A 22,176-nucleotide genomic window follows, 5' to 3' on the forward strand; every position below is an offset into this window, starting at 1 on the left:
AAATAGCAGTCTCTCATTGAGGCAAATTGCAATAAGAGCGTCCCCACCACACACACAGACATACAACTGCATCCATGTGTGTGTGTGTGTCACAGTCTCACTAACCCAGCACCAGCTGACCTTTATGTCACTGGACACACCGTAACTCTGAATCCATATCTGTGTGTCTGTTCATCTTCATATTACTTACTGAATTAGTGCATCTTTAATGAGCCTGAATCAATACACGGTTGTTTGTTATATTCCTGCATCTGTATACAAATATTTTGTTCAAATGAAGCAAAATCAATATTTTGTATCTATTGTTTCAACGGTAAATCAATATTGCAATATTCATGGCCGCCAAAGTCATCACACAAGTCCACATCAGTAAACCCTTGTTTATTAATAGTAGCTGAATCAATATATTTTGGCTCACATTAGCTCCAAGGCGGTAGAAATTAAGTTAATTTTGCATCTCATAATTAAACATGCACACTTTCAGCATTTAAAAAAATGTTTTGGTCACCTGTTACTACTGAGGGGAATATCTGTCTCTTTAGCTGCTAAATATTCCCAAGCTAGTTGTTAACTGGAGGCAAGATGCCACAACGTGTTCACATTATATCAGTAAATTGATTGATTCCTGGGTCAATCCCAGCTAACAGAGATGGGGTACACCCTGGATTGGTCGCCAGTCAAGAGACAAACAACCATTCACACTCACATCCATGGGCCATTTAGAGTCACCAATCAACCTGATCCCCAGAGCATGTCTTTGGACTGTGGGAGGAAGCCGTACCCGAAGAGAACCCATGCAGAGAACATGCAGCCTCTGCACAGAAAGGCCACACGGGTGGAGTCGAACTGATGGCCATTTTGCTTTTGATTGATTGTTAACTAAAAAAAAGAATTCCAGCAGCTTTACAGCTTGATTGGCATTATATTGTTTTTTGTTTCGCTTTGACTGATAGCCATCTCTGGACTGTGAACATATTTGTTTAGGTAAAAGAGAATCAAATGGCATTGGGGAGAGAAAGAGCTGCTGGTACAAAGCGGCAAAACCACTGTCATTTTGATCAGATGGATCGAAAGAAGTAACCTTTGCTGTGAACTTTTAGCTTTCATGTGCAGGACACAACATTGTAGTCCATACGGAGACAATGCGGAGAATTTGTAAGGCTTCGACCAGCAAGCTGTTGAAAAGCTGATCACAACGTCCGTCAGGGATCTCTTGTGAGCACTTTAATCGTTCGGTGCGGCTGAATGGAATTGGTCGGCCATTTATCTTACGTCTGAGAAGAGCAACGCCGGTAAGAACTTCTCCGAGGGTCGACAACACAAAGCCGGCGGCTCATTGAACCCACTCCGTTATTCTTGCGGGCAAGATGTGAGACACCTATCACCCTGCTTACTCACACAAATGAAATCCGGGGCGGGGTCTCGTTCCTTGACTTCTCAACAGCACTTAAATGGCAAGACCATTTAGTGAGCCGCAGCCTTCTTAGCCCGAGCCATCATTGGGAATTCCGCCTTTCCTAATAGCCGTTCTTATTCAATGGACCGACTACAGCGCAGTATCAGTATCTACCTCTGCGGAAACTCCCTGAGGGTTCTATATCATCACTAGCGCTGTTGACTTTGCATACAGATGACAACACCCTGATACGTTTTCCTTGAAACAGTCTGACGACCGTGATCCAGGGCGCCGCAAGAGGCCCCCGGTGCTTTTGCATCCTGGTGGTAAAAAGCAATCACCACAATCCAAGCATCCAAAACAACAGGCATGGTTATAGACCCAACACAACAACCACCATCAAATTTGACAACGTTAAGCCAGGCCATCGAGCAAGCGGATGAGTGTAAGTACTTGAGCATGATAACCAGCCACAGACTTCACTTGTAAGAGCAATGACGAGTCGGTCCTATCAGAGGTTCTTCTTGAGGAGCAGCAGCTGTCTAGTCGGTGCCAAAAGCCTTTTTGCATTCTCTACTGACTAAGTGGCAAGGTTATACATGACCTACTTTAGATCGGTTTGTAGTCAACGGGACAAGATGATAATTGGGAGTGTTGTTTTTTGCAGTTGAGGGCCGAGTAGTATCGACCTATCAACTTCGATCAGGCTTTGGTTGAATGCACTTAAAATCCAAAAGGAAATCTGGGAATCTGCTGGCTATCGTCTGACAATGACAATGATTTTTATGACTAAAACTGTTTTGTTAACGTTGGCCTTGTCTCTAACTCAACTATTGGCGACAGAGGGGTCAAGCTAGAGACGTATACCCCTCTGATAGCTGCAGCAGCCTATCAATCACCGTAAGGCTACCCTAAAGCATACTCTGCTTTATTTAATATCTATTTGACTCTAAATGGATAAATACAAGATATTTATAGGATATGAATGAAATTCTTATTTTGCTATGTCCTCCCTCCACACACAGTAGCTACAGACGTAAAATAAAAAATAGAGTAAAAATAAATATATATATATACACTCCAAAGAGCACAATGTATGAATATGTGCATGCGTTAGACAAACGCATGGTCTAATTTGACTCTAAATCATTTATAGAATGACTTTAAAATAGACAAGAAGAGTTACTCTCTCATCAGATTCTATGCAATCAAACTTCTTTTTGCTACCAGAAGAATTCCTCCTGCAGGCCAGCAGAGAGAAAGCAACTTTTAGAAGGCTAAAACGCACAATTCCGTTGGTGCTAGCATGCTCAAATGTCCGTGTATGTGCACACGTGTCAGGGCGGAATTACTGTGAGCAGTGAATTTTTTTTATTTTTATATTTCACACTTTTTTGGGGTGGCGCTTGGGGGTGGCGGGCCCTTTGTTCAATGGTAGGGGAAACACTGAAATCTATATTGTCATAAGATTGACTTTTTCATGCAATCCAGTTTTAGCAGACAAGTGCTTCAGTAACTTAAGTATGAGGTTGACAATATTATTTATGAAGCCAGAAGAAAAAGGACTTTGAGTAACAGTCATTTTGGAGAAAAAAAAACTTTGAAGAATAATGAGCTTCAACGATGTGAATGAACTGTGAATAGGAGCTGAGATGGAAATGCACCGCCTCAAATATGCGTTTCATCTCATCAAAGCTATTAAAATGGGACGTTTCGGAGCAATAAACATCCCCCCCGCTGCCCTTCTCTTTGTCTGTCTCAGCTGTACCTAGGAGCTCCAGGGAAAGGGCCTGACAGGACAGCTGCCGTTTTTCTAGGTCAGTTCTCTCTGCATGGCGGACCATCAAGTCCACCCACGTACCTGGTCGCTACACCAGGGACAAGGACTTTGTGTTCTGTCAGTGTGAAAGACGTCAGACGGGACCTGGAATCTATTTTTCAGGTAATATCCCTTCGCAGGCGTATGGTGATGTGGCGTAACACGCCGAGACAGACGGCTCCAGCAGTGGAGAAAAAACACACACTATCAGGTGGATACCACTCTATCTATTATGTTAGATAGAGACCACTCATGTCTGTACACAAATTATGAAAATAAAACCTGGACACTGTTAGCATAGCTTGGCATAAAATCTCAACATCCAATATGCTAGTAAATTCACTAGCACATAGTGACATAGATCACAACCCTGTCACTTCTAAAGCATATTTTATGTACGAATTAAACAAAATTTAATTGAATTTAATTCTTGAAGGTGGATTCTGTTTGAGCCATGCTAGTGGTTTTCCCTGAATATTAATGTTAAACTATGCTAAGCTAACGGTTTTCAGGCTCTGGATTCATATCCCATCTTTATTGGCTGGAGGTTTGACAAGATTAAAAAATACAAATACACTAATAATCTTGGAAAAAGGTGATAAAGAAATCTTCCGAAAAGTAATTACAGCTGGATTCTATGCGCAGCTTTGTGTAACATTACAGACATCTCCTTCTACTCCATAGAAAAAGAAAAAAACGATCTCTTGACTAAAATAAGTAGGGGTGGGGGAGATTTTTCGATTTCTCTCGATTCTCTCTAGAACGATTCAGTCTTGATTCAGAAAAGTTAATAATCGGAATAAAAAAAAAAAAATCAGTCCGTCTCGCGTGAGCAAAAGTCCGGACTTTTGCTCGCGCGAGATATTTGCTTCCTTATGAAACGTGAACTTAGTTGCTCGCGAAGAGAGTCTCTGCTCGCGCTCGAAGGTGTTTTCTACGCGCTCGCTGTTTTTCTTTTTGACGGTAAGGGGGTGGAGCCAGTCACCTTGGTCTCTACACCTGATTGGTTACAAACCCCGTCTTTGGATTGGCTGAAGTGATGCATTTACACAACTATTTACGCACTAAAGTAAGGGGATAGAAAGTCGAAATTATGAGATAAAACGTCAAAAAACAAACGCCCCCCTTCTGTAATCGTAGTGGACCGTAGATGACAACCAGCTACAACCATCATTTACCATCATTACCGGCACATTAAGAGCAATGCGTCCAGCTCACAGACCGGTCCGTCAGTCTGAATATGAATATCTTGCCAACTTTACCGAACTATGGAGGAGCCTGCGCATATCTTACCTCATTATTTCGATTTTCCAAAAAGTCAATCCGTATTAAAAGATATATTGGCAAGATATTCACAGATTTGGACTTTTTTCCGGTATTTTACAAATACGGACCGGTCTGAGACTAAGAGCAGCTTTTTCTTCATTTAAAAGATTTTTTTTACATAGGCTACTTCCATATTGTGTTGAAATGCAAGCTGCATTGGTTCTTGCATTGTTGATAGAAAATCATATTTGTGACAAAGATGTTTTTTTCTCTTATAAAAAATTAGAGAAGGTAATTCATCTGTTGATTTTCTTTAATTATCAAATAAAGTAGGAAGTGATTAGCAACCTCTAAGTAGCAAACTCAGATTTGAGAAAATTTAGAAAATCAAGATGCATCGATAATTGTTTTATCAGTTTAGAATCGATAATCGGTTTAGAATCGAATCGTTGACCTCTGAATCGGAATCGAATCGAATTGTGGGGTGCCAAGAGATTCCCACCCCTAAAAATAAGCATGATATCATAAAATCCTTATTATTTTCCCTCTGCTCTCACACACCGCCCCCCCGTAAACCCCGAAATTTGTGTACAATCACACATCTAATGATGTGCAAACTCCCCTAACCCTAACCTATTTACCTAATGGTGGCGCTAAAAATAACAGGCAGAGCTCAGATATCTCCACCACTATACGTGTTAATGTCAACCGCTGAAACCGAGGTGACCGACAGCGGCTGAACGCACAAAAAGAAGAATCGCCCTCTGGTGAATCCTATGGATAAAAACATGTAAAGGCAAACTGATAATAAAATGATCTTCATGGATAACACACTACAAGCTGCGTGAGATGGGAATAATGATGAGAACATGAAAGAGAAGATGTGAAAGGCATGAAGAGATGTGGGATTTTGACAGTAAACAGTAGGGCCAGCTGAGTGCAGAAATGTGTGTGTGTGTGTGTCTGGTGAATGTGTGCAATCAAATCTCGTGCCTTCAATGTATGTATGTCTAGTATTGACACCAATCCGTCTCAGTCTCTTGTGTTGTAGCGTGTGTGTCTGTGTGAGAGCGTGTGAATACAAGCTCAATGATGACTTGAACAGGGAATACGGAAATGTCCACTTTGCCCAAAGTGCGGCGGGGCCAATTCCCCAGAGCTGGAAGACGACTCGACGCCGCTTTAGGGAAAAAAACGTCTGATGATTCACGCTCCAGCTGTCTTCATCCGTCATCATTTGCGTGCACAAGCCAGTCTTAATGAAAGTAAAACGCAGCAGACCATCAGATACACAAAACACCACCTCGAGATCAATACGCATTCAGGCGGCCTGTGTGTGGTTACAGATGTGCATACATTCATAGAATGCAAATGCACACACACACACACACACACACACACACACACACACAGATACACACACAAGGTTGATCTGGAGCCCGACTCACACGTACATACACACTTAGCGTATTGATTGAGCTCCAGTGGCTCGCTGTATGGGCAGAGTGAGGGCTTACACTTTACACTAAACCACGCCATCTATCTACAGGCTAATGAGCCTCAACTTAGCCTTTCTTTAGTTTGTCATTTTTCTTCTACTGTGCTTAGCACTTGTGTATTAAAGATTGAACACGTTTATAAGGGAAAACAGACGTTTATCTGGGGTAGAAGAAAACATAAGAATGTAGGAGAAAGAGGGCTGTCAACTTCCTCACTGGGTGAAAGGGTTCATCACTAATCACGGGTCATTTTTTTTAAAGATGATCCTTACATAAGCATGGACCACACAAAAAGGTTGGTCTCCAAGTGCGATAGTGTTTGCATTATCATACATGTCAAAGTCAAAATGTAACCCAAATATTGAAGTATTGTTGTGCAGTAAATACGTCCTGCCTTCACATAATCTACATGCCAACGGAAATTAGTTTAATTATGTATTGCTGTTCATGTAACAATTGCAATACAATATAGTTGTAATTAAATATGTTTTCTAAAGGGTTCTGCCCTACCTGGCACAGTTCAAAGGAGTTACATGTGTAGTGGTCTGCCCGACAGGAGAATAAACAACACAAACAAAACTATTTTCACAAAGTTGAACCATGTCTCTCTTGTTAAAAATCTTCAACATCTGCCTGTGATCATGAAAAGTTCCAACGTATCCAATGTCATATAAATTACATGTGATACTCTTGTTTTATGGCTGCCCTTGAATACATAGATCCATGTACAAAATGAGTGAAAACATGTTGGTAACACTCTTTCTTTCTTCCATTGTAAGCTGTTTTTTTTTACGTCAAATAAAAAAAGAAAGAATTGAGATTGTCTCCCATTTTCAATGGTAGATGCCCGGACCTTAAGAGCAAATTCCAATGAGGAGGAGATGTTTAAAGCTAGTGCTAATTGCTATCACACAGACGGCCGTGAACTCAAGCAGCATGGGGGCCTGCCAAGGCCCACTTCACCCCGACCCTTCCCCACTTCCTCCCCCTACCCCCTATGCTAAGTGCCATCCAAAACCAATTTGGGGGAGTAGAAGTGGGTTATAAAACCCTGCAGGACAGTGAGTGTACATCCATGTGGCCCTTGATCACCATGTGAATTACTGCTTTACATTTCATGTCGTAGGTCATGCTCTGTAAAAACGGTTCTGTGCAACTACCCGTGCTCAAACAAAGATAGATATTTAATATTGTCATATGACGCTAACAACTTAAAGGTTGAACTTTTGCAATCAAATATATTTTCCGCCAGTCTAATGGTCTGAAACGTCATTTGATTGTCAAGTGTTGTATATCAACAACAAAAATCTGAGTTCAAAGCGGGAAAATGTTTACAAAATAATTGTCATTTTGCCGCCTCCAATAAAGAAAACCATGGTTCAGAGACATGTGCCCGATAGAGGGGAGTTTTTCTCAAAGTTTATGGTGCATTAGTACACTGCGCCATAAAGAAGGGCGTGTCAATCGCTGCGACACACGGAGAGGAACCTGAGAGAGAAGGAGATGTACAAGCTCTCTCACCCAAACGGAAAATAGATCTCTGTGTCCTGCCGGCTTTCAGACAAATTGCCTACAGATAATAGAACCTGAGGAGCGAGGAAGAGGAGCCGTCCAGAAATTCAACTATTCACCGAGAAAAATAAATAGAGAAAAGATGTGGAAGAAGTCAAAATGAAATAAGAGAGAGCAAAGAAGACATCTCGGCAGAGTAACAGAGACGCAGGAGCCTCCGACACAGAGAGGGGACATGTTAATTAGAGTGGGTTGATAACAAATGTATTAGTGCGCCTCTGAAGGAAGGCAGAGGGGAGGAAGAGGGGTGAGGAAGATAGGAAAAGGTTAACAGAAAGAGGAAGGAGAGGGAGGACACTGAAGTAGAAGGCAGAGGGAGACGCTGGATAATTATGAAGTTGTTGATAAAGAGGTAATAAATGTCCTAAAGGGAAGCGGGTGACAGAGACAGAGGAGCAGTGGAGGAGAAAATGAGGCCTGGGTTCCTTTTGATAATAAACTTTGAGCATGGAGTGAAAAATGATTCCTAGTCTTATTAACTTTAGTGAATGATACTTAAGTAGCGATGTTGCAAGTTATTTTCTCTTGCTGGGAAACGAGCAATGGAAACCGCTTTTGAAATGGGAAGATGAGATTTTAGCGAACAAAGAAGCTACTAACGTTACATCTAATGACCTGTAATGTAATTTAATGTAACATCAACATGTCTACGTACAAAGGTAATTTACCCTAAACAATTTAATCAATACAGTTCAGTGTAATACTTAGCTTAAAGGTGTAACATTAACACTGGCAGCAAGTTCAAAATGTAACATGTTACATAATATAAGTTTAAGCTAACCAGCTAGCTAGAATCACAAAGCACTGCTGAAAGCTAGCTGCTCCATGTGGCTGTCTAATCTATTTTAGAAAGTAATAGTTCATGCAAGTGAACAAGTGTAACAATTTGAAAACATTATTTTGTCTCCGTAAAAACACTCAAGTTTAGTTTTTAGACATTTTAAAAAGTAGAGCCAAAAATCGCATCACTATGATCACAATTTCATCATTCATTAATGTAGAAAATCGGTTGAAAATTGTCTAGTGCTTCATGAGATATTTCAGCTAAAACACTGTAGTGCTACTTTGATAAGATTCTTTTAAGTCCATGCACTGTTCTGTGGGATGTTATTCATATATTACAATTCATTTTTGACATCCTTTAAGAAGTTAAATCTAAATATTAAGATTTCTGTTCATTCCCAGACCATTCAAGTGTGTGTGTGTGTGTGCGTGTGTGTTGAATAGCCCAAGGGATTCACACACACACACACAGACTCACACGCACGCTAAGCTGGTCTTTTGGGAGCACGTTCCTCTGCTTCAGGGGAAATAACAACTACTAGAATGTTTTCATTTCACTACTTTGTTGAATGCAGTTAACATGAAAAACAAAAGGAATAATCCCTATGTCATGACCTCATAACCCTCCACTATAAATTGATACAATGTAACATACTGCAGGTCTCTCAGCGTCCGAAGGGTTTCGTGTTGGGCTCTTTTCAATCAAACAGCCTCAGCAGTGCTCGTTACAGAGATCAGAGTTCACGTCCGTCTCTTTCTGATCTCTTGCCTCAGTTTCTCTATTGGTGGTGCTCTCTTCTCTGTCGGCCCCGTTCACGCCCATCAACCCAGAATCTCTTCCCTTTAAAACAAACTATTGGAGGGGCGGGGAGGGCATTAAACACACCACCTCATCATGATTCGGCATGGGCTTTTCCCTCAAAGTGATTCCAGCAGTAAGAATAATGAAGCTGTGATAAAAGCCAGTTGAAAATGTGTGTCAGTGACAGTTGTTTATACATAAATACAGTAGGTAATTGCCAGAATGAATTTCTCCAATTAAAAGGAGTCATTTAATATCCCCGCGGCGTCAAAGCGTCTGACTCTGCAGTGTAAAGTCTTGGCTGTGCTCAAAGATGAAACCATCAAACGGTGGGACGTCTCCGTGCTCGCCACGTTGGTCATCAGGCCGAAAAATGCAGGTGTTGTACTTTGATAAGAGCATTGCTAGACGGTGTGTTTGCAAATATCTCCAGGTTTCTTGTGTTAAATCTGTAGACCAATTATATTCAAACCTGCTCTCTCTCTCTCTCACTCTCTCTCTGTGCTTCTCCGGGTTCCGCCGCCTCTTTCCACCCGGTGTAAATAATGTAATTTGTCACAGACGGACCTCAGTGTAGGAGATGACCTTTTGAAAGCTCACAGTAGATTGGCCCCGGCTAGAAAAAGCTACGTCATTAGCCCTCTCCGTCTCTGTCTTGCTCTCACGTACCCGACGTCTCCCTGCTCTCAAATTCAGTTTTATTATTCCTGTTTAATTCTAAATTCCCTGTTTAATCTACTGCCCCGTTGGGCTAACAAGCTCAAGCCCTCTGTCTTTCTTGCTCTCAAATGTGCCACAGGCACACACACACAAAACAAATCATAAAGCTGTGCCCTTTCATTTAAAGGGGGATTTTAATTGTCTGATGTGACCAAAGTGTTTCCATTGAAACATTATAGTGCTCAGAGAGCCCCGTTAAGTGTCTCTTTTTATTTAGTATCACACTCCAACGAGTGTGTCTGTATTGGTCTTGTGTCAGACTAGATGAATATCAAATCCTCCGAAGAAGAGAAATATACACCAATGCCTCAGATAGCGCTTTTTTACTATTTAGTCTGGTTTTTAGCTTTATATGAATTTAAAATATCTAATGTAACAGCCCTGTATGAAAAGCAGCACATACTGCTGGTATGTTTTAGGCCAGCCATTTTACAATGATGCACATATAAAACAATATTTAAAAAATTTAAAGAAATCATGAGGCAAAGAGGAAACCTAACCTAAAGAAAAATTCTAACTCGCTTTACCAATTCAACATTCAGATTCAATTGATTTTGGCAAATCCCTTTCTTCTGCCGTTTCCTGTTCAGTCTCTACTACTGCTGCTATAAAATGTTTTGAAAAAGGTGAAGAATGTAATTATTATTAACCCTTTTTTGATAATAAATAATCATATTAACCATATGGAACCTTCTGGTTTCTTAATGGTACTGTCCTTCACACTAAACAATTTCACCGTAAATTTACGGTAACTTACAGGAAGCAGTTACCGACAATATACATTAACCTACAATATACAGTAGATGTAGATGGATTGTGATTCACTGAACTATAAAGATCCGTTTTACATTTCCACCACTACAAAAGATACACTATCATGCTGTTAAATTGCGGTAGTCCGCTGTTATCGTCAATTGAGGGTATTCACTTTTTATTTACTGATTTATTGATAATTTACATGAAAGGATGAACATTCAACTGTATGTTACAGTTATTATGAAATACTGTAAGATACTGTTAACAATCCACCGTACAATTTACAGCAATTCTTTACAGTGTATGGGAACCATAGAATTTTGTATTTTATCCCATTTCAATTAATTTACATGTATAATGCAAATGTGATTATTGTAGATGTGTGGTGCAACGCCGACTCATTATTTCGGTTACCTCGTTTTCATGTCCTCTCCTCCATAATGAATGAACTCAAATTTGGGTTAATAAAAAAACAAACTGTAAATTTGGGATTGTTATTATCACTAGTATACTACTATAACTAGTCAGTCAAGACATATAATACAATGCGTAGAGCATATATACAAATTATACCATATACATTGTGACTGAAAAGGTATAGGTAGAAGCATAATGCTTATAAATTCCTATCCTGAAGAGTCACTCTCAAGAACATTTGATATAAACTAGGGCTGCAACAACGAATCGATGAAATCGATAAAATTTCATTATTAAAAGCGTTGGCAACAAATTCCCAGGCTGCTAAAACGCTTTAGCTTTTTCGACTCAAACATGCACGACATGACTTCCGTACCCTTGGTGGTGGCTACGTCGTGTTAATCAGCCGGGATTTCTCAAAGGTTCTCACAGGCCAGCTTGATGAAACACAGGGTATACGATGTTTGTACATTATACAACAAACATTGCAATTTACAAAGGTTTACAAAATCCCAACATATCGGACATCTACTGAAAGGCTCCCAGTTGTCAGGGCTGAAACAACCCTGCAACGGACAGCTAGAAGTCCCACACGTCCGTGTGAATTAAGAGTTACTGCTACCTCACTATCACGAGCAATATTGAGACACACAGTTGGTGATCAGCAATATCAACTAGCAGCTACGGCAGAAAACAGCAAAATACTAGAGTGGTAGGTTCAAGGCAGGGTGTCTATATGTGTGTTTTCAAAGAAAGAATGTGATGTGTGTGTGAGTGAGTGAGTGAGTGTTTTTGTGCGCATGCATTATCATTCCTCGGCACCATGCTCCTCTTGGCAGATGGCTCTGCCAAACCCCGGGGCCTGGGGTGTGTGTGTGCGTGTGTGCGTTTGTGTGTGTTGTCTTGGTGTCTTGGGGGCACGAGGGCAGAAGCTACCTTGTGCTGACTGCCAAGACTCTCGCTCTCTCTTTCTCTAAATCCACGCAACATACACACACACACACACACACGTAAACACTCCTGCAAAAAATCCTAACCCAGTCACGACTTTTTAATATGTATGCAATTTGCTTTTTTAATTAGGTGCAGCGGTCAGGCCTGGTTTTGAAAGCGTGCTGTGGTGAAGACACTGCTAGTGATTCTTATTTGGAATTTGCAGCTTATTGTTTCTACGAGAGAAGTCGTAACTCTTTGTTATCAGATCAGACACAATCACGTCACTTCATCCTGACATAATTCTTGTTCTTCTGGGTTTGTATATTTATGGTTGAAATACTTTCATTGTAAGTCGCTTTGGATAAAAGCATCAGCTAAATGACATGTAATGTAATAGATGACAACCACTGCACATGGACAAATTCGGCTAATTACTTATTCAGAATCGAAACAACACTAATCAAAGCAAATACTCAATTAACTGATTCTTCAGTAAATAATTTGACCCATGCCTGATTCAATTCTCTCAGCAAGTAAGTATGACAATTATACGGCAATTATTAACAGTTTACAAATTCAATTCAATTCAACCCTGCGCTTCATATTGTGATTGCGGTTTTCAGCTATACGCTGATGCATCTCCGGTGGATATTACAATCTTGTCTTCAAAAACGCTTACCCTCCACTTATCTCTCCAATGTGCATTCTCTGATAAAGAAAGCAAAAATAAATGCACTCCTGAGCAGTAAATACACAAATTATCACGGGCATTAAAAAGGAAACTGCCAATCTTAGAACAGCAGCTACGCCGGTGATCTGATCCCACGGGGGCGATCCACTACAGCTATGAACGCTGCTACTTTATGGTCTAATTAGTAGTCACAAGACTTTGAGTCACATCTATTGACAGGACCTGACTATTAGCAGGAAATAATCTCCCAGCGCAGCGCAACAGTCTCCTCCTCTGCCTGTGGAATGTTTCAAAGAGCTTCTGATGGAACTGTCTGCTTCAATAAGGACCTCGGTAGGAGTGCTCCACTCGGGACGGCCTTTTTACTGAGTCCCCGAGTGCAGGTTGGGTTGTACCTGAGGTCCGTCCCAGTGCAGTGTGCGTGTGATGTATTCGTTGTTATCTAGGCTCTCTAAGTTTGTTACATTTTTTGGAGATATGCCACACAAGCACAATTAACTCCTTTTTTTCATTGAAGATAACATTTTTAATTTTAAATGTTTTCTCAAATAATGTCTAAAGAAATTGAGCAATAATCAGATCAAGCCGATGCTCTGGGCCCGCTGCTTTGAACAGAATACATGCGTTAAAATGTCTTATTATCGTAGAAAAGCCCACATGGAGATGTCTGCTGGCGGAGCGTCCCCCTGAGTCTAAAATGTCCAAGCACGTCTTGAACCAGCGGCACTTAACTCTCTGAAGTGGACTCAGCCTGCTAGCTAAACTGAACCAGCTATGCTAAGATGAGGAAGTGCACACTCACGTGGTTACGTTGTCCATAATCGGTTTACCCTCAGATTAGATCTCCAATGGGCAGAATATGACAGATAGAGATACGCTCGTATATCCCACCCAGATGGTTGACATTTGATTTTCATAAAAGAAGCGCACAGATGGAGTGAGTGCAAACTTTGAAATGTCTACACTCTCAGCCATATATTGTTCTAGGTAAGGTTCTAGATCTGGTCAATGATAACGTTTAAACTCCTGGCCTCGGCTTCGTACTGCTTCAGTCACAACCGATTTGTAAACCATTACTATCAGAATGGCCTCGGGGCGAGGCCGATGTCCGTATTTGTGTTAAACAATCAGCTCAAAGGCTTGTCTCCCTAATTAAGACTTCTTAAGAGTCTCGGAAGTTATCTCCAGCAGTACCTTGCTGACGGACATCTCTTGTTCAGATATTCTACTTTCAGTGTTTCCATGGATATCTGTTGCTCAGGAAACTTAAAAAGGCCAGTAAGCAGTAAACACATATGCCAAGTTAAGAGGTTTTGTTTTGTTTTGTTTATCCTTATCCTTATGTCACAGATGTGGTACTTTTGTCATGTTGCAGTGATACCAGATCTTTATCGTAAGAGCAACATTTTCAAGTTCATTCAGAGATTGTGTCTCGTTATTAGTTCCAAGTGAAAATGGATCAATGGGTGGAAAGACACATCCATACTACATTACATCCCTCTGGCCGGTGCTTCTCAATATCACCAGAGTGAATAAACACATCAAATCTTCATGAAACTGGAAACTTAAAAAAAATGTGGAAACACTTTCTTTAAGCTGCAATGATCAATATGAGAACGTCTTCAATGACCCTGTGAAATGTGGAAATTGTAAACTGTAGTGATAAGTGCGCCTGCACATCCTTTGTGTGCAACCTAAACCCCCTTTCCCTTCCCAATCCCGACACTTTTATGTAGCGGCAGATCTCACCCTTATCTCAGATAAGAGGACTTGCATATAACTAAAAGAACTTTGGTTCATTATTGCAGGTCAGACAGAACCAGATGTCAATGAGAGCTAAACTTTCAGACATGTTTTACTCATAGATGTACTTGATTGTTGATTAATCTTCCTTTTTTTTCTTCAATAAAAACTGGTATATTCAACTTCTCCAAATTACTTGTGCATTGTCTGTTTTAATGTAAAATGTGTTCCTTTGTTCAATGTTGGGACTGTGTTCTCTTGTAACCTTTATGAGCCTTATTTTTTTACATCCATTTTCATCAGCTTATAAATAACGTTTGAGCTCAGTTTTTTAAAAAGCGCAACAAGCTAAAGTGAAGCAGCTTCAGGACCCCGGACAGCGACTGCTTCCTGCCTGCTGATCCCACCAGTTTCCCGCGTGCCTCTCCACTATGGTTCACACCTGCTGACTCAGCTCCCATCGCACAGCCCTGAGGAATAATCGTCGCCACCAGTGCGGCATTAAAAAGGATTTCCTTTCTGACACAAAGTACCCCTCGAGGTGTTATCTGCCGCTGCTCTCTGAGCATTCCGGTGTGAAGCCTCGGCAGTTTCACTGACGAGACACAGCTTCCTCTCACGGCCTCCGGGGCTGCTGACGATGCCTGGCGTGAAGTGTCCTAGAGTGGAGCCCGCTTGGCGAGCCGAGGGCCCCTATCGCATGGCGTGATGGATGACGAGCTCACGCGTGCCACCGAGCTGATTAAGAGCTCGGGGGGATCGACGGGCACGTGGAACTTTGGGCCATGAGACCGAACGTTGACTGTGAATTGAGCCTTGTCACCGCTGCCCCTCGTGGGCCTGGTGTTCTCCACTAGGGAGCTCACCACACATGTCTTTACAATGTAAAGGGTGTCAAACTCATTTCAGGCCAGATTCTGCCCACCTCGACCGAACGCGGGCCAGACCATTAAAATCATATGGAGGGGCGGCGCTGACGATACGACCGGTGAACGGTACGGCCGGCGAGGGGGTGGCGCTGACGGTACGCCAAAGTCGTCCACACTCTGGCGGCGGGCCGGATGTGGCCCGCGGGCCGCGAGTTTGAGGAGAATGCTTTACATGGTCTGGAAACTGCAAAAGGGAGTCCCATTTTAAAGCAGCCTAAAAAAGGGAAAATTGAATAATCAAATGGGATGTTTATGATGGAATTTCTTCCCACAGTTTCTTGAACTTTGAAGCTGCAAAACAGCACAGCTGGAATCCTCTAATCCTATGCTGACAAAATGTGTAATCAATTCTCTTATAAACTACTTAAATGGTGAACCTATCACCATCAGTGTCAATTAACAGTCAAAGAAGTCTCCCCCAGATTTCACTGCCATAATTAGCCGGCTACATGATGCGCAATTACAGCGGGGGGGGCACGTTCAACGCGGGTCCTGTCACGATCACACCAAGCTTTCAGATCTGCGGGCGACAGGAAGAAGCAAGGAGCGAGATGGGAGAGAAAGCGCAACAAAGAGGAGCTGAGATGAAAGGGTATTTCTTCAGGAGGAGGAGACCCACGGTGCTGGAATCGTTCCGATTTAACAAAGACGTGGGGTGCTTCCAGATTGTTTTCTCTCTCGCTCTGTTTTTTTCTTTTTTATTCCCCATAAAAAAGGAAAATCGGGAGCCGCACATCAATGGCGAGTGGCAGACTTTTAACTCCCAATCTGACTGATTTTCACGGCTCCCATTGAAGGTGTGCGGCGGCCTTCAAGCAGATCTCAGATCCGAAGGAAAAAATAGGTCCATTTGAAAATGACTCTCCCTCGCGCTCCGTTGTGGTTTTCCACCCACCGTTGAGGTGTTCTCCTGCTGTGATCTTGGACATGAGTCCATTTTAACGCTTATTAGACGTCACAGCTGCTGGTAAAGAATACACTGCTGAGGAGAAGTCGCCATCATGAGTAGCGTGGGAGCCGTTCATAAACAAATCCATCTTTTCTTTTGGAAGGAAAAGTAGACTTTAATGTCGTATTTACTTATTTTTGCCTTGTTATAAGGGCTCAGCACGCATGAAACGGACCGATTGGTAACGAGTCGACCGCGTTTAAAGGCCCCTCCACCGTCACATCCTCTCCTGGCTAAGCTCTTCTTCTCCATGCCATTCAAGTCTTTGTCGTCTCGACGTGGCGGGGTCACATGTTAACGGTGCACGGTTGTCTTTCTTGAAGCTCTAAAGCAGTAGATCAGCAGTAGAACGATCGCAATCGCTCGGCGACACTAGAACAACTTCAGACACGATTCAAGTCATGTCAAAGCCGGAAACAATCACCGGTCGAGTAAACACCAAGCTTTCCTCTGATACAGAGGAGGTTCCTGCCAAGTCCCAGAAAGCATTTACTTTGCCAGGTGGAGTGGACGTAGAGATGGTCGATATGCAAAATGGCATAGTGCTGAAAGCCAGGTCAAGAAACAGGGACTTTTGGGGGCCAGTCAGCAAAGAGAAGTTTCCTCCCAGCACATCCACTAAGAGTGAGTGCCTACTTTGGGTCAAATTACCTCTGTGAAATGAGACGTTTACAGATAGAAATCACAAAATCAAAAGAGCCGGCTTACTGACTGACAGCTCACAGACTGCCTCAAACTGGCTGTCTGTGCTTATGAACCGACGGTGCACAGAACAGACGGTGTTCATCACATGACTTCTGATGGCATGGTGATGGGACACAGTTCTGCATTTTGCACTGACTGAGTTGTGTGTGTGTGTGTGTGTGTGTTGTAACTTAATAAATAAAAGAGTATTTGTAGTCCATCCAGCCTGCTCATTGCAAATGTGTTTTTATTATTATCAACAAATAATTCATTTTTTATGTTGCACTGAAGTTAGGTCATTTAGTGTGTTCTTGGTTAGATCAATTTGAAAGCTGGACCAAAGTGTTTGATCTCATTCTATTACAATCAGGCCAAATAAAAAGTTTTCCAAGTACAGACTGGACAGGCTCTTTCTCATCAATAGAGCTTGCCTGTCAGCAAGGCAGAGGTCGGGAACTTGGGCTCAAAAAGGTTGGTGACCACTGCTCTAAAGGTTTGGCGCTGCTTTGCACACGTGAAACATGACAGGGAATATGTTTTTTTTTTTTTACCTTGCTCAAGTTCCTTAGTTACTTCAGAGGTGTGAAACTTTTTCTTTCTTTTACAAATACGTGATTGCACATAATGAAAATGGTCTACGTGGTCCATGATAGTGTCCATAACCGGAACTCCTGGATATTAAATGTTCATCTGGTTCATTTTGGGTTTCCTGTACTTAGTGTTTCTGGTGAAGAAGCATAAATACGTAATTGTCTGATTACGATACTGCGATATCACATAACATAAAGGTACAAAAATCCACAGAGTGCAGCGCTGCTTAGCAGAGAGTTCCTTCGGGAACCAGAGGCATCCTAACTCTTTTTGTACTCTTGAGTAAGAGGTTCTGCATGCTGGGCATAATGATTTTTTTTTCTACTGTTAATCATCTGAGCCCTTCAGATTTAACTTGTGGCCCTTTGAAGAGTTCCTGCCCTAATAAACACACAGTTATAATGGCAGGTGATGATCTAAACAGGCTTCACTCGTCCACCAATCAGCAGCTCTGCCTGTTGTTCTCTTCTTTTTTTTCTTTTAATTGCCACATGCCTCCATTTTTTCCTTCTTCTTGTTGCTGCTGTGAGAGCCTCCTGATTCCTGATCGTGAGCAGCGTGATGGAGTGCCGCTGGCAGCGGGTTACATGTGTTGGCCCCCCCTCACCCCACAAGCTTGCCGTTGAGCCCAGAGCGTCTCCACTTCAGCAGTGGGGGGTTAAGTACCGTGCACAGTGGGGGGAGGGGGGAGGGTTCCCGTGTGTGGCTGCTGAGGGACAGCAGTGTGTGTCACATCTCTCCCCTGCTGAGTACGGCAGTTCGAAGCAGCAGCTTCGCGGTTGCCAAGTTGTCGCCCCCCCCACTACAGCACCCGGTGGAGGTGGAGACGGCCCTCCTCACTCGCCTTACTAGTTGTAAAACAGCCTCCTCCCAACACAGGATTCATCCAACACAGCGTGTTTTTTCACATCAAGGGTTTCCCGATAGATGTGGATGTCACGTCACCTCAAACAACCAGAACATCTTAAGCACAATATTAATCCGGCTTGTAGAAATTTGAATGAAACATTGTTTTTTACCCACGCTGACATTTTTTTTTGTTTTATATTCATCCAGAAAAGACTCTCCCAGGAATCCACTAATTTCAGGGTTGGCTGTAACTGGGCAAAAAAGTAAATAGTAAATGGCTTTGGATAAAAGCTCCCTGTATAACTGCAGTCTGAACTGGGAGCTGGCCAGTACAGCCAGGGCCTGAGCTGACTAGCTGGCCTGCATGTCCCATAGTGTCTGATTTCTCTACCAGTCCATTTTGCAAGGAATTTCAAAAGAAGAGAATAATCTCATTCGGCCTCTCAGTCATCTTGTAGGTTGTAAAAGCCTCAAATGACACCCGACCCGTGTGAGTCTTTGTTCCTGTGTCCTCTGCTGCATGCGCGACACCTTAACCGAGGGTTCTAAATACAAGTTGCACGTCAGGGACCTGGGATGCAGCTTTACAGATCATAGACCATTTTGATTGCTCTTATTTTTCTCCTTCTTATTATTTGTTGTACTTTCTAAACATATCATGTTACATGTTTTAAAAAATAAAAATCAAACTACCAGTGCTCTCTGGTGGACAAAGTAAATAAAGGCGAAAGTGTTTCAAAATGACACTGAGCCACGCCACTTCTGATCCGACCAGCTTGAAAACAACGCTCAAGGGATTTCTGTTCAATTATCTAAATGGATATTTTGGTAAGAAGCGTCCAGGGTGATGGTTTTTCCGGTACATCTGAAACCCAAAGATATCATTTCAACTCATCAGAGAGACTGGAAGCAAGGTTTCCTATAACAGAAAGGCCAATTGATAAGCTAAGTTGCAGATTTTTTTTGGCAATCCACCAATCAATCCACCAACGGCTGGTTTGAGCTCGTGGAGAAGTCGCTCTGATCACCACCAGCCTGCAGCTCATCTCACACTCACATGGGAACCACAACTACGCTGGAGAGAACTTGACAATATGCACAAACTAATCTCAATCCCAAACACATCTCAATCGCAATCCGGACACACCAGCATCAGCACCACCTGTGCTGCAGGTGGAGGCCACGCTGACCTGACCTCGTTCTCTGCACCACTGGATGGACTCAACTCAGACCCGCTGCGCGCTGACCTGCGCGTCACCCAACGTGTCGTGGCGGGTCAGCGTGACCGCGCCGTGTCACCGCTCAGTCACGCCGAGCCGGCGCGGGCTCACATCGACAACTAACAGACCCCCCCCCCCCCCCCCCAGAAGCCCCTCTGCGGCGGTCAATGAGGAAAACGAGCCGTGCGCCCATGGGTGCGCGCGCGCGCGCGCGTGTGCGCGTTGGAGCAGGCTGCGCGCGAGCCTCCCGGTTCGTCTCGAGCCACAGCGGCAGCTTCACTGTGACAAAGAAAGACGGTTTGCACGAGTCTCTCCGGGACTCACTTTGGCTTCCTTCACATCTCCAACTGGAAGAAAACCGCTCGCTCCTCTTTGAAAAACGCCCAAAGCGTCCCCATTAAACGCGAACATTAATATTAATAATAATATTAATAACAACAATAATAATAATAACAGCAGGGTGCGCAGGACTTACCATGGCTGCTCCAGCTCCCAGTCTCTGAAAAAGTCAAATTCGAAGAGATCCATTGTCGCTTCGGCTGGTGGTTAAAATCCAAAGCTAGTGCTACGTGGTTCTACATCGGCTACTGGTGCTGACTGACTGACTATGTGTGTGTGTGTGTCTGTGTGTGTGTGTGTGTGTGTGTGTGTGTGAGTCAGAGAGGAGGGAGAGAGTAGACACAAGCGGCTGCCGCTGCCAGGAAGCTGCTACGTGGTCGAGGCGAGCTGACAGTCAGGCAGGCAGAGGTGGAGGGAGGGAGGAAGGGAGAAAGAGGGAGAGCGGGGAGAAGGAGGGAGGGAGAGGGCTGAAGTCACACTGACATATATTCAGTGCAAACGTGTTTCCTTCATAACAAGTAAGAGTTATTTTTACCCCATGGAGCTTACGCACAAATAACCCTTGACGCTCTTTGCCCCATAAAGTGACGCTTTGTGTGTCACTTCAGTGAAAAGGGGCTTAAATGTGCCAGATAACGTGGAATCAGAGGCGTCTTCGGCCTGCAGGAAGCAGCACGGGAGGTCGGTGAAATGACCTGCACGCTTCTCACATGTCACTGATCACCGCTGATCATGAATTATAGGATGCAACGGACTCAGAAACGGGGGAATATCCCTATTCGTCAAAGGGGATTCTTTTCTTCTCAGTGAGCGACGGGGATGCTCTGTTCCACCACAAGGGGGAGAAGGGCCCCCCCAGGCCGGAGCCAGACCCCTCCACCCCTGTATCATTTAAACCAGTAGCTGGGCATTTTAATATACCTACCTTTAGTCACAAACGTTCAGAAGGTAAATGAATCTACGAGTCGATGTATGTTACGTACATGATGTTAAGCAAATTCAGTACAAAATAGGAGAATTTCCTTCTGTGGGCTCCTCATAGAAACCACGACTCTCTCTTTGCATGTGCTTAAACCGTACACATGGGATTGAGTAAATCAACCATATCGCGCACGCTGACAACAAAAAGAATCAGGACTCTTCGTATATATTATCTATGACCCCTTGCTTCTCTATTTTCGCCCGCCAGCTCCCCTAGTTGGGCCGCGGCGTGTTAATAACGAGTTTAGCGGCCCGCCGCCCTCGCTCTCCGTCACGCTCCCTCGTGGCGACACATTGCCCGGCGGCACGTTTTTCTTTTTTTTCCCTTCCGTCGCCGCTCGCGCCTCGCCGCGAATAATGACCGACCAGATGGTTGAAAACTTCTCGCTGAGCACGTGCCGTCGCCGGGACCGCGGCGCCTCTGTGACATCACCCCTCGCCGCCTCCTACGCAGAAGGCCGCGTGTTTTCAGTCATGAGGCCAGAACACGAGAAGTCCAAATGTATCGGAAGTAATATTTTGAAGATACACTGTGTGTGTGTGTGTGTGTGTGTGTGTGTGTGTGTGTGTGTGTGTGTGTGTGTGTGTGTGTATTTCGGTAGACTGGGGCAACATGCCAGCACTGTTCTGCATCACACAAATACAAGCAGCAGCCCCAGATGAAGATGCCAGAGTTAACCATAGAGCATGATGGGAATAAAAACAGCACTGCCCGCCACAAGCCAAACAGTCTGAAAAGGCGGTTTTGTGACCTTGATCAATTCCAGCTCGTCGCAAATCAATATTCCAGACGTCTCCGGATTCGAAAAACACCACATTAACATTCAAACAATTTCCAAGGATTTGAAGCACCTGCAGGAACACTGGTTGTGTGTGTGTGTGTGTGTGTGTGTGTGTGTGTGTGTGTGTGTATAAGAAAGGCTGTCCAAAACTAGGTCAGACACTGAAGGACAGGGAATGACTGGAGAGAGAGAGAGAGACGGGAAGATGTGGCGGACTTTTAAAAAAAGGCAATTGCACATTGAGTAGAAAGAGAATTAAATGACAAGAAAAAATGTAATTAAGGGATAACATACGCAGAGAGACACACACCGTCCCAACGCACGGCCTTTACTGATGGAGGTCTTTGTTTGGACGTTCTCCCTTTGTGTGTGTGTGTGTGTGTGTGTGTGTGTGTGTGTGTGTGTGTGTTTGCTGTCTTTTTCAGTGTTTTTAAAGCCACAGCTGTGACGGT

General features: G+C 43.3%; 1 protein-coding gene across 1 annotated transcript in view; it reads right to left on the reverse strand.

Moving 5' to 3' along the window:
* Window positions 1-20,361, reverse strand: part of aff2 (AF4/FMR2 family, member 2) — a 118,638-nt gene extending 98,277 nt beyond the window's left edge. The window contains exon 1 of the mRNA XM_040174066.2: window positions 20,098-20,361. Within this exon, the coding sequence (XP_040030000.2) occupies window positions 20,098-20,150 (53 nt within the window). The 5' untranslated portion in view covers window positions 20,151-20,361. The remainder of the gene's footprint in view (window positions 1-20,097) is intronic.
* Between the last annotated feature and the right edge of the window lie 1,815 nt (window positions 20,362-22,176).

Source organism: Gasterosteus aculeatus, chromosome 4 (genome assembly GCF_964276395.1).
Source record: "Gasterosteus aculeatus chromosome 4, fGasAcu3.hap1.1, whole genome shotgun sequence".
NCBI lineage: Eukaryota > Metazoa > Chordata > Actinopteri > Perciformes > Gasterosteidae > Gasterosteus > Gasterosteus aculeatus.